This window comes from Fukomys damarensis, unplaced genomic scaffold (genome assembly GCF_012274545.1).
Source record: "Fukomys damarensis isolate Sample0158 unplaced genomic scaffold, DMR_v1.0_HiC HiC_scaffold_39, whole genome shotgun sequence".
NCBI classification, from domain to species: Eukaryota; Metazoa; Chordata; class Mammalia; order Rodentia; family Bathyergidae; genus Fukomys; species Fukomys damarensis.
In genome coordinates, this window is record NW_022900951.1 from 16,134,788 (window position 1) to 16,147,200 (window position 12,413).

General features: G+C 35.9%; 1 protein-coding gene across 5 annotated transcripts in view; it reads right to left on the minus strand.

Annotated features, from left to right (window-relative positions):
- Rps6ka3 (ribosomal protein S6 kinase A3) overlaps positions 1-12,413 on the minus strand; it is a 97,532-nt gene that overhangs the window by 35,492 nt on the left and 49,627 nt on the right. For all 5 annotated transcript variants that reach the window (XM_010643680.3, XM_033760295.1, XM_010643681.3 and 2 more), the window contains 2 exons: positions 11,341-11,457; positions 4,787-4,868 (listed from right to left, as the gene is read on the minus strand). In XM_010643680.3, coding sequence (XP_010641982.1) covers positions 4,787-4,868; positions 11,341-11,457 — 199 coding nt within the window. The remainder of the gene's footprint in view (positions 1-4,786; positions 4,869-11,340; positions 11,458-12,413) is intronic.

Below are 12,413 nucleotides of genomic sequence, written 5' to 3' on the forward strand. Positions count from 1 at the left end.
TCACCCCCTTCTCCCCTCCCCATCTACATTTTAGTATTTATTTTAAATATAATTTTGTTTATGTGTATAAAAATGTGAACATTTTATCGCTCTTGAATTTACAAAATATAAATATCTTTTACTATATTACACAACCAAAAGAAATTATGCATCTTTGTAAAAAGGTAAAAACTCAGAGAACATATTAAGTGTTGGCTTTAATGTCAAATTTACAAGCATTTTAACCAAAGTTGTGGAAAATAGCAAAAAAGCATGTAACTTTTAAAACTCAAGGTACCCTAGTGAAATATTAAAATATAACAACAAACTGGAATAGCTTTCACCACTTCTGTTAACACTATCAATACAATTCAGTATGTATTCAATAAGTATCTATAAAACGTAGCACATATAATGAGAGATGGATATGTCTGCAAAGGTCTATTTTGAGGGAAGAAGGAGGAAAGGAAATTAAAGAACATTTTTTTTGACATTGAAGATCTAGATTCAAAACATGTAACTGAGTAAATTACTTATTTAAATTTCCTGAATCTTAATTACTTCTCAAATATAAAATGGGATTATACCACTGTACCTTCAGGAGTATGTGGCCATTTGAAATAAGGTTTATACCCAGAGCCTGGTATGTAAGAGAGATTCAGGTAACGGATAGCTACCATTATTATATCCAAAACTACTACTATGAATATGATTAAGGGATAAAAATATTAGAGAAGGGCAAGATTATTTTACCTATATAGGAAGGCTAGAGAAGAGTCAGAGTTAGGGCATAAGCTTTAAAATTTTTCCAGTGGAATTTAGGGTTAGAAAGATAGGCCCAAGAAAAAAACAGGTATGGAATGTCAACATAAATAAAGAAATGAAGGCATTAACGAAGAAAAGGATGGGATCAAATCAGAAGTTTACTATAGGGGAGATGAAATAGGGAGGATCTAGATTCTTGGTTAGAACACTAGGTTGAATTTATGTTTGATCTTGTGGGCAAAGCTCTTTTCAAATAATCAAACATTTCCTGAGCAAAGTTGATGTGCTAGGCATTAGGAATATAAATACAAATAAGATTTTAATCATCATAAGGCTCATAATGTGGTAGACTCATAAGGTTCATAATGTGCAATGACAGACATGTAAATAAATGTGTAGCACACATTCTGATAAAAACATTCTCAATGATTGTGTGAATGATTAGGATAGAAAAATGGGAGTTTTTTGGGGGGAAGTGAGGACACGGAGAAAGTTGAGTTGGTTTTATTTGGAATTTAGGGTAACCACAGATATTTAAAACAGAAATAAAATATCTGGGGAAAACAAAAGAGGTAAAAAAAATCTACAAGATTTATACTGCCAACTGGGAGATTTTGGTGCCAAATGACTGAAAATGGGAAAGTCAGGAATACAAATCAATTGCTCTTTCCAACTTTAGTATATGTGCTGCTGAAGTGAGTACACAATGTTCTTGGGGTTTGCACAGCTGTCTTAGCTGACTTTTCCAGCTAGTATATCAAATTCAATATCAATCTGTAAGTTTCATTACTTTGTCCTATAACTATAAATCTGGTACTTACCTTATCATATCTAACATGCTCTATTTTTTATATGAATGAAGTTAATCACCAAGGCCTGCTAATCTAGTTTAAATCTGCTCTTATTTCATTGTTACCCTTAAAATATTGGATTAGTTCCCATTACCTTAAAGCTGTATTCAAAACTTCTACCTCTTTCAATAAGTGTCATTAAAAAACAACCCTTCAGCTGAGGAATCAGTGAAAATACCCACCAATATATCCACTATATATTATTTTTTATTCTTTCACAATGAAAGCAAAAATTATATGGTTTAGTGGCTGTGTTACTAACTAGATGTATTACAAAGGCCAAATTATTTCATTGCCCAGGAACTTGTTTGTCCTCTATAAAATGAGGGGATTCAACAAGATGATTTTCTTTTGATTCTGATTATCTTGTAAGGCAGTTTCCCACATTTCTTTATAAGAAACACTGATGAGGGCGGGGTATTTAGTTTGATCCCCAGTATCCCCCCCAAAAAACTGATGAGACCTTGTTTAGTTGAAAATGAGCAGTAAGATTCACTCACTGAAGAACTTTTTCATTTTGTCTGAGATAGGATGTAATAATTCTAATGTGGATTCTTGTCCTTATGTAAAGGCCTGGTGACAAAAACAAATCACCCTACAATCAGGCATTTTTATTAGTATATACTAGTTCAGAAGAAGTCATGTTTCACATCAGTCAACTTCTAAATGCTGTTTTAAATACTGTTGTTAATATTTACCCAAGCTGGCAAATCAGCTAGCTACTTCTGACAGTTAAGTTCTTTAAACCCTCTTTGACTTCAACAACAGAGTAAATAAGAAACGCTGCCTATGATTCTAGGACTATGTATTAAGAAAGTGTTTTAGGCTGGTTTATAAAATCTTTTAGTCTGACAGACCAACTTTAATAGGACAAAATTCCCCGTTAACTTGACCTAATGTTATTGACTTCTACTTGACTCCACTTACTGTATTAATAAGGACTTTAAAATGGAAAGAAACTTCTGATTAAATATCTATGTTTTACTCTCTACCTTCTTCCAAAATCCCATCAAGATGACATTAATGGAAAAATTATAGCAGTACCCTCTTGTATGTGAGGTATAAAGGGTAAGACTCCTAGTAGATGCCTGAAAGTTTGAATAGTACTCACCCCTATATACACCGTGTTTTCCCTATACATACATACCTATCATAAAGTTTAATTTATAAATTATACACAGTAAGATATTAACAATAGTAATCACAGTAAAACAGAAAAATGAAAACCTATAATAAGAGACTATAATAAAGGTTATATGATGTGATCTTTGTTTTTCTCAAAATGTTTACTAAACTTTCAACTTTTCATTTAAGAAGCACTTTATGGCTTCTCTTTGCCCAAATGGCCAGCAATGTTACTTCTGTGCTTTGGAGCCATTATTAATTAAAATAAGGGTTACTAGAGCACAAACACTGCAATAACCACCTAACAATCAAGATGGCTACTAAATGACTATTGGGCCATGGGTAATGCATATATACAGCATGGATATGCTGGAGAAAAGGATGGTTCATGTCCTAGGTGGGATAGAACACACTACTCATAATGGCACACAACTTAAAATTTATCAATTGTTTATTTCTGAAATTTTCCCTTTAACATTGTCAGATCATTATTGACTGCACATAACTGAAACTACAGAAAGCAAAGCTACAGATAAAGGGGGACAACTATATTCATAAATTCAAAAGAACAAAGGACAAAAGAGGAGTAATAGCAGAACATGTGTCAATGGTAATTAACAGCAAAAATTTAAGCCTAATATGCTTTTCAATTAGCTTTTCAGTATCTCACTCCTAAGTGAGAGAAAAAATAGCAAAGGATCACAAGATATTTGAGAAAAGGCTATAAACATAAAATACAGCAAAATAAAACAGGAGAAAAAAGTATAAAGAGAAAGACAATGTAGTTAACAACAAGACTATCACAAATGATATAGCACCCATGAAATAAGAACAGGAAGCCTCAAAAAGGGTGGTGTAGGGGAAGGAATACATTTTTTTTTGTATCAGGGATCAAACTCAGGACCTTGCACTTGCAAGGCAGGTGGTGGAACCACTGAGTTAAATCCCTGGCCCAAGAACACAAATTCTCAACAAATAAACTACAGGAAAAAACAAGACGTGGAAATGAAAAGATTTAAAGAGATACATCAATTGCTAAGTATGGATCTTGGTTTGAACAAAGTGCATGAAGGAAAATGAATTATAACAGTAGGGTCAACTGGAAATTTGAACTCTGACTGGATAGCTGTATGTTAATTTTTTAGGTATAATCATGGAGTTGTATTATTTTTTTAGGGGTTTTTAATCTTTTAGAGATAAATAAGTCAGAGTTTGTTAGTGCATGATTTAAAGAAAGACTTCTAATTGTTTTACAGGTTGCTCAGGGGTATTTCAAACCCAATTCGGGAAATTATTATTTACTTTCCCATCATTCTACACACCTGCTTTGTTACAGAGGACAGCAGGCACTCAATATTTGTAACAAATGTAATAAATTTTAACATATATTTTGTACTATTTTGTTCTACTGACTTCTGTTTGTATTATTTCCACCAATAACACACTGAATTACTGATGTTTTAAATACATTTTAATATCTGACAGAACTTGTTCCTTTCTTGGATCCTGCATTAGATTTTTCTAAATCATAGGCCCAGAATAAAAACTTATTTGGAGACTAGAAATCAAGATGATAAAGTCATTTAGAATAAAAGCTATTTTAGTTGGGCGTGGTGGTGCACGCCTGTAATCACAGTACTTGGGAGGCTGAGGGAGGAAGATTGCCATGAGTTTGAGGCCAAGCTTGGCTACACAGTGAGTCCAAGGTCATCTGAACTACATAGTGAGACCCTGTCTCACACACAAAAAAACGAACAAAAGCTATTTTGCTTCCAGTAAATTAGTAAGTTTAGATTGAAGATACATCAAATCCAGTTTTCATGTTCACAACATGTACATGTCCAAATGAATTTATAATACTTCTTTTACAATATGGCAGTTCCTGTTCTCACTAGTCATATGATTCCTAGTGTAGTAGGAAAAATTCACTATTAAGTCAGTCTAAATTTAAAGGTAGTAACAGAACCAATTCAGAATGTAAACAAGTGGCCTTAGAGTCACAAGAGTTCTACAGAAAGCCTTCGATTTGTTTAGATCACATGAAAATTACAAATAGCAACACTTACCTTTAAGCGTGGCCTTCTTTAATACCTTCATAGCATAAAGCTGTCTAGCATCAGAGCCTGAGATTTTTTTAACTAAGAAAACCTATATTTAAAATAAGAGAAAATAAATGTTATGAAATATTACACACTATATACCTTTGTGAATGTAAGATCCCTTTCATAATAAAATTATTATGCAAATCCTAACACATTATAGAGGTTGTAAACAATGGTTTTAACTTGGGGTGTTTATGTAAGTGAACACAATTTTTACTTGGTTGTTTGCCAGGACTCAAAGAGCATGTAATAAGAGATATGATATAAATATACACTTAATGTTTAATTTAGAAAAAAATATTACAGTAAAAGACATTGCCATTAAAGCCCTTAGAACATTTGCCCTTTCTTTGAACAGATTTCATCATTCTTACCACTTTCTGAAACAGTTCTGGAAGTCCTCTTTCATGAGTGCCTTTAGCTCCACTGTTATGGCTACCTTGATATCCAGAATCAACTTAAAATGTTTACCTTTCATGGTCATTTTGACTTTGGGCAAGAGCTAGAAGTACCATGGTGCCGTATCTAGTGAATAAAGTGGTTGAAGACACACCATAATGTTTTTAAAAGTCTTCCTTTCTGTTGGATGGCACTTGGCAGTAATATTCACTATCAATTTGGATCGTATCTTGCAGACACTCAGGAAAGAGTACTTCCAGAACTGCTTCAGAAAGTGTCAAGAATGATGCAGCAAGTGTGTTCTAAGAAAAGGGTAGTATTTTGAAGGGGATTAATGGTACTGTTACTTTTACTGCAATACATTTTTTAAAAATTTAACCACTAACCAGCAAAACTGATGACCAAAAATTGCATATTCATTTGTATAATATAACAAGAAATATAAAAATGACAATTTTATCAAATTTATTCAAGACAAGAATTGACTTGTTGAAATGACACCTGCCTGAGCAATGCTTAAGATAGTCAGTATGTAAACAAAGGTGCTAACCAAGTGATGCTGGGGTAAACTGTTAAGTGGTTAAACATTCAATTTTGATCTCTCTTGTATACTGAGAGAGAAAAAGGTCTTTATGTATGTGGCAATTAGAGAAAAATCTCTGTATGTTGAAAGTAGAGCATCACAGGATTCAGTAGTGATGCACCTATGGCATGTGTATTGCTTTTCTTTTAGGACAAAGGATGCTAAGGTATGAGTTTTTTTTTTTTCCTAAACTAAAACCTCAGCATTCAGGTTTAATCTCAGTGTTAGAACCATGTGATAAATAAGTGGATTTTGGATTGCAGTTTGGGCATGTGTCTCTAAAAGGTTTGCCATCACTGTGACCTACCAAAAATTCTTCTGTGCCCAATCGTTTTTTCCCCTGGTGCTGGGGCTCAAACAAGGGCCTCACGCATGCTAGGCAAGTACTCTTCCAATGAGTTATATCCCCAGCCCCACACAGAATTTGTTTGTTCTCTGTCTCTCTCTCTGTCTCTCTCCCTTCCCCCTCCTCCTCCCTTCCAGTACTGGTGATTGAACCCAGCACCTCTTCACTGAGCTACATTCCCAGCTCTGACCCTCCCTCTCTGATAGGATCTTTCTTTGTTGTTAAAGTGCCCAGGATGGACTTGAAGTTGTTAATCCTCTTGCCTCAGCCTCCCAGAGTGCTGGGATTACAGGTACAAACCATGCCCAGCCCTCTACCCATTCTTTTGTAGCAGTGCTCTTCAGCTGCCAAAGGTGTGGAAAAGCTACTACCATCAAGTAGTAACCTCAGGGTCAACTCTCAATTATTTGATTTAGCATACCAGGCTATTAGCACACAATAACCAAATGATTAAACAAATTCTAGTGCAAGAGAGACTATCTTGATTTGAGAAACAGCACCAAGGCAATGGGAAATGGGATCAACTGCAGAGCACCACAACTCACATAGAAACCCTGAAGTAGGAATATGCTGCTCGCCTATAATCAATTCCTTCCCCCATCACCAAGCCCTATTCTTCAGCTCTTTTCAGTCAGTTATGGGTAGCCAATCTAGGCAAAGAAAAGCATTCTTAACTGAGGTGGACTGCTGTTCAATGTTAAAGGTCATTAAGAGATTGATATTAATTTTTTAGAGATTGATATATATTTTTTTGAGGTGCCAGAGATCGAACTCGGGACCTTGCACTTGCAAAGCAGTCAGCAGAACCACTGAGCTAAATCCCCGGCCCCAATTTTTTTTTTTGTCCCAGGGATCGAACTTGGGACCTTGCACTTGCAAGGCAGACAGTGGAACCACTGAGCTAAGTCCCCAACAGAGATTGATATTTTTGAACAGAAATAAATTTTAATTAGGTAGAGATTAATTAGGATTTATCTGATATGTATTCATCCTTAAGATTCTCCAATCAAGATTCAATGTTTCAGTCTACAAGAAAAGTTCTTGTGGATTCCAAACTTTCTTCAACAGCCTTTGAAAGCACGTTCCAGTACTCTTTAACTCATAGTACTTTTGCAAGAATCTGCTTGCTCGCTTTTTTGTTTGTTTTTGATACTAGGGATCGAACTTGGGACCTTGCGCTTGCAAGGCAGGCAGTGGAACCACTGAGCTAAATCCCTGGCCCTGCGAGCAGCTGTAATAGATCATGATGACAACTTTGGGAAGCAGGCTTACTAAATAAGGCTTATTGTATAGATGCCCAAATTACAGCTTAGAAAAGTTTAAGAATTTGCCCAGTGCCATAGTGGATGGAGGTAATGGGACAAGATCTGGGTCAGTCACCTAGTCCTGGGCTTCTGCTCAGGGCACTCTGTATCTGTTCCCTTTGGCCATGACCGACCACGCTCAGGAGAAGCAGCAGCAGTTCCAGCTGCCGCCTGACCTTCCTCCACGACTGCATTTCTGATACTCTCCCATGAAGCTATTCTAGGACCTGACAGGTCATCCCTATTACTTTGGCTTAAACTGGCTTTTTAGGATGGGTAATAAAGGAGTCAACCTATTTTTAATGTCTGCTATTTATACACAACAGGTGTTTAACAGGTATTTAGATTACTTTTAAAGTAATAAAGGGAGAAGCATGCTAATTCCTATGAAATTAAATATTGAGTTCCCCAAAATCTAATGTATAAAAATAAACACATCTATTTGGCTTTATCAAACAGCATGTTAATATAATTAAATACAAGACAGTATTGTGTATTTGGCCTCCATCATTTACTTCTCACTACTATGTATAAGGTCACAACTAGTATTTATTGATTCTTTCCAGAATTATATGCTAGGCACTATGCTACCAGTTCAGTGCTGAGGCATGGCCACTGCACTCATGAAATATATAGTCTACGGGGTGTGTGTCAATAAACAATTGCACAAGAAGAACTAATCAGTTGAGAAAGGGCTGGAGATGGGGCAAGGTGTATTAGGCAGAGAATAGGAGGAGGAAAGACTTGTTGGTGTGATGTAGCCTGGAATGCTTAAGGACCAAAACCAGGTGACCGATGTGGCCAGAACACTGAGAGTATAAAGTATATAAAATGATATTTTAGAAGTACATAAGGGTGAGACTGAGGGGCTTTTCAGCCATCTCAAGAATTTGTCCCTATCATAAAGCCAAAGGGAGGCTACAGAAAGATTAAAGGGGTAGAGTATATGATTAGCTCATGCTAGCTGTCATGTCAATAATGGATTGAGGAAAGAATAATTTTGGAAGGCTCAGTTAAGGAGATTCTCTTAATACACTAGGAAAATATACCAGAAAGGTAGCATGTGCTGGAAAGTGGCAATGAAGGAGAAGACTGCCATGATTGTAGAAATCTAATAAATCAACAGAATTTTGTGACAGATCAGATTGGCCAGGGTGGAGAGGTGTGCATGAATACATGTATGTGTACATGTGTACATGTGTACATGTGTGCCTGTGTGTGTGTGTGTGTCTTGGAGGGAGACTTAAAAGACATGTCAGGAATGCCTCCGAAGTTTCTGGCTTGCTTAACTGGATGCCACTCATAGTAACAAAAGAAAAATGAAATAGGATAGGTTTGGGGATGGGAGAACATCGTGAGTTTGGCCTTAGACATGTTGAAGTTAAAGTGCCTTTGAGATATACAAATAGGAAAAATACAATGAGGAAAAAAAAAACCAAAATAGGAAAAATAACAAAGGGCCAGGGAAGTAATTCAGTGGTAGAGCAAGTACTCGCCTAGGAGGTATATGGCTCTGGGTTTTATCCCCAGCACTGAAGAAAGAAAGAAAGAAAGGAGAGAGAGAAGGAGAGAAGGAGAGAAGGAGAGAAGGAGAGAAGGAGAGAGAGAGAGAGAGAGAGAGAGAGAGAGAGAGAGAGAGAGAGAGAGAGAAGGACTTCAATATTTAATGACTGGCAAGAAGAAAATGGGGCCCCAAAAGGTTAAATAACTTGCTCAAGAATATTCAGTAAGTAGAAGAAAAAAATTAAATTCAAGGCTGGCTAACCTAGAGTCTAAATTGCAATCATTATACTTTGCTGGCTACTTGGTATATATTTGGATTAAAAGCATACTATGAGTTTGAAAGACATTAACAACTGTAAGAAACTACCTATTAGCCAAGAATTACTAAATAGTCCCACTAAAAACGACAAGAGTGCCAAACTGGTACTGTTTTGAAGCTTGCAAAGGATGACATCTTCAAATGTTTCCTTATAGACAAGAGGTAAGGTATTATTGCATGTAAGAATTGAATACAATCAATCTCAGAAGTTTCCTCTTGCTGAGAATTGGTTTAGATAGATCTGGTAGTAGTAATTGTACTAGCTGCATTCCTTAAAATGGAGGGAAAGACTGAACCCCTGAGGTGTGCAGCAGGGGGGCGAGGACCATTTGGAGAAAATTGATAAAGATGTCCTATCTTCTGGAGCAATTATTTGGTAGTTTTGGTAAACATTTTTTAATATTAAAAAAATAGCTGGGTACCGTGGTACACATTTATTAACTCCAGACACTCTGGAGGTTGAGTCGGAAGGATCACAAGTTTGAGGCCAACTTGGGCCTCTTATTGAGACCTTGATTTAAAATAAAAAAATAAAAAGGGTAGGGCATGTAGCTCAGTGGTACAGCCAAGTAGCACAAAACAAAACAGATTTTGACTAGAATGAAAATTTTGCACTCATTTTTAAACACATCACCTTCTAACGTCATAAAAGAACTCAAAAAGAGGTTAGAATATCAAAGAATGTTTTGTGATTTTTTTTTTTAAGGGGAATACTGCGGATTGAACTTGGGACCTTGTGCTTGTGAGGTAGGCACTGGCATCACTGAGCTAAATCTCTGGCCCTATCCTGTGATTTTTAATAATTCCAGAAGCACAACTAGATAGGTCATGTTGTCCTGAAGATAAAATGATCATGAAGTAAATACTGCAAATTTTCCGAAGTTTACAATGTACTTTTGAATGTCTATTCATGTTCCATACTTACTGAAAACGAGAAAAGTAAAAACATGGAAACCACTGATGGTAGGAGACTAAGGATATTTCATAAAATATTTCCATTTTCCCATGTATACGAAATACACATGAATTCCAAAAATCAACTTTCCTTATTTCCTTTCCCAATTTTAATTTAAATTTTCATTCAGTTCCTTGTGACTTAACCTACACTACCTTACTTTCTGTAAGGTGCATAAATATATGCATATACATTTGATACATAATAATTATACATATTTATGGGCCAAGGTGTTATAATTATACACACACATACACACACACACACACAAAATATATAATGATCAAATAAGAGTAATTAGCATTTCTCTCTCCCTAAACATTTATAATTATGTTGGGAAGCTTCAAATTTCTCTCTTCTAGTTTTTTATATGTATTTATTTTTTTTCCTTCTGTAGTACCAGGAATTAAATCCAGCTAGGCAAGCACTTTTGCACTAGGTTACATTCCCCAGTCCTTTTTCTTTTTTATTTTGAGTCAGGGTCTTGTTAAATTGCTCAGTCCTCTTGACTCAGCTTCCAGAATTGCTGGAATTGCAGGCCTGGCCATCACAATATCCAACCCAGGGCCTCAAACATGCTAGGAAAGTGCTCTATCAACGAGTTATAATCTAAATCTTTAAAAATTTTTATTTATGGATAGGATCTCACTAAGTTGCCCATGCTAGCCTTGAACTCACGATCCTCCTGCCTTAGCCTCCCAAATAGCTGGGAGGGAGGGCATATATCACCACATCCTGCTAGGTTATTTTGAGACAGGATCTCAGTATGTAGTTGAGACTGACCCGGAACTCACTATGCAGCCCAGGCTGGTCTCAAACTCAGTGATCCTCCTGCCTCAGCCTCCTGAGTGCTGGGAATACAGGCGTGCACCACCACGCCCGGCTCCTGCTAGGTTTTAAAAAAGTATATAATAAAATTGTTGTGATTTATAATAACTCTACTGTGCTGTAGGACATTGGACCATATTCTTACTATGTAACTTAATGTATTTTGGTACCTGTTTAATTTCACTCTATCCTGTTCTCCCTACTCTTCCTAGCTTCTAGTGACCACTATTCTACTTTCTACTTCTTGAAAGGAAAAAAAAAAGAGCATACTCATGACTTACCTTTCCAAATGATCCTTGCCCTAATACTTTTAAAAGTTCAAACTGGGAAGGATCTGCTTTTTCATGTCCTTCTTTTACATGATGTGTGATTGCAATTTCTTTGATGCTGCCTTCTTCCTGTTGACGTAAATGTAAGGGGGAGAAAATACTGAGTTAATGAGAATTACTTTTCCCTGATAGAAATCAAGTACATCTTAATGATAGCATAACATCAGAAATCCTCAAATTAATATACAAAAACTACCCTCTACTGACCTACCAAATGATGGAAAACACATGTCCAGAAAATATACTCTTAGGTTATACAACAGAATTATACAAGGCCATTATACAGTCTGATTTAACTTCTACATGATATCAGCCTAAGTATTTCCAAGTTTTCATTCTCTGTACTGGAGAGAATTAGAATAGTTTCAGAGGGAGGGTAGAGGGTGTGAAGAAGTCTGAAAATAACAGATATAATAATGTACCAATTGTGTCTGTATGTGGCAAAACAAATGTTATATATGAAAACCCTGTTTATTGGGGAGAGAGGCTGAAAAATATTCCTAGGCAAATATGGAGAGAGATACCCTTAATAAAGCTGTTTAAGAAAGCACACTGATGGGCTGGGGTTCAGCTCAGTGGCTCTGCTGCCTGCCTTGCAAGCACAAGGACCCGAGTTCGATCCCTGGCACACACACAAAAAAAAAAGCACACTGAAATTTTTAATTGCTTAAATAATAATTTGGGATCTGAGAGAGGAGAAAGGAATAATTCTAAAACACAAAATAAAAAGATTTAACATTTGGATGGAGAATTAGACATGAAAAAATGACTATTCTGCATAATGAAAGAGTAAAAAGTCTTCGGGTAAGAAAGGATTAAAGACAGTAGACACTTTAGTATATCTGATGGAAGGTATTAGAAGAGGAGAAAATATCCTAATTTCAATTATTTCTATTGATATCAGCAGATAAAGTATACTTTATTTAATCAAGACACATACTGTATGTTACAGTAAAAAACAACATAAGAAGAAAATCTAAGAAAACCGGAAATATAAGCCTGTCAAATAAAGACTACAGTGAACC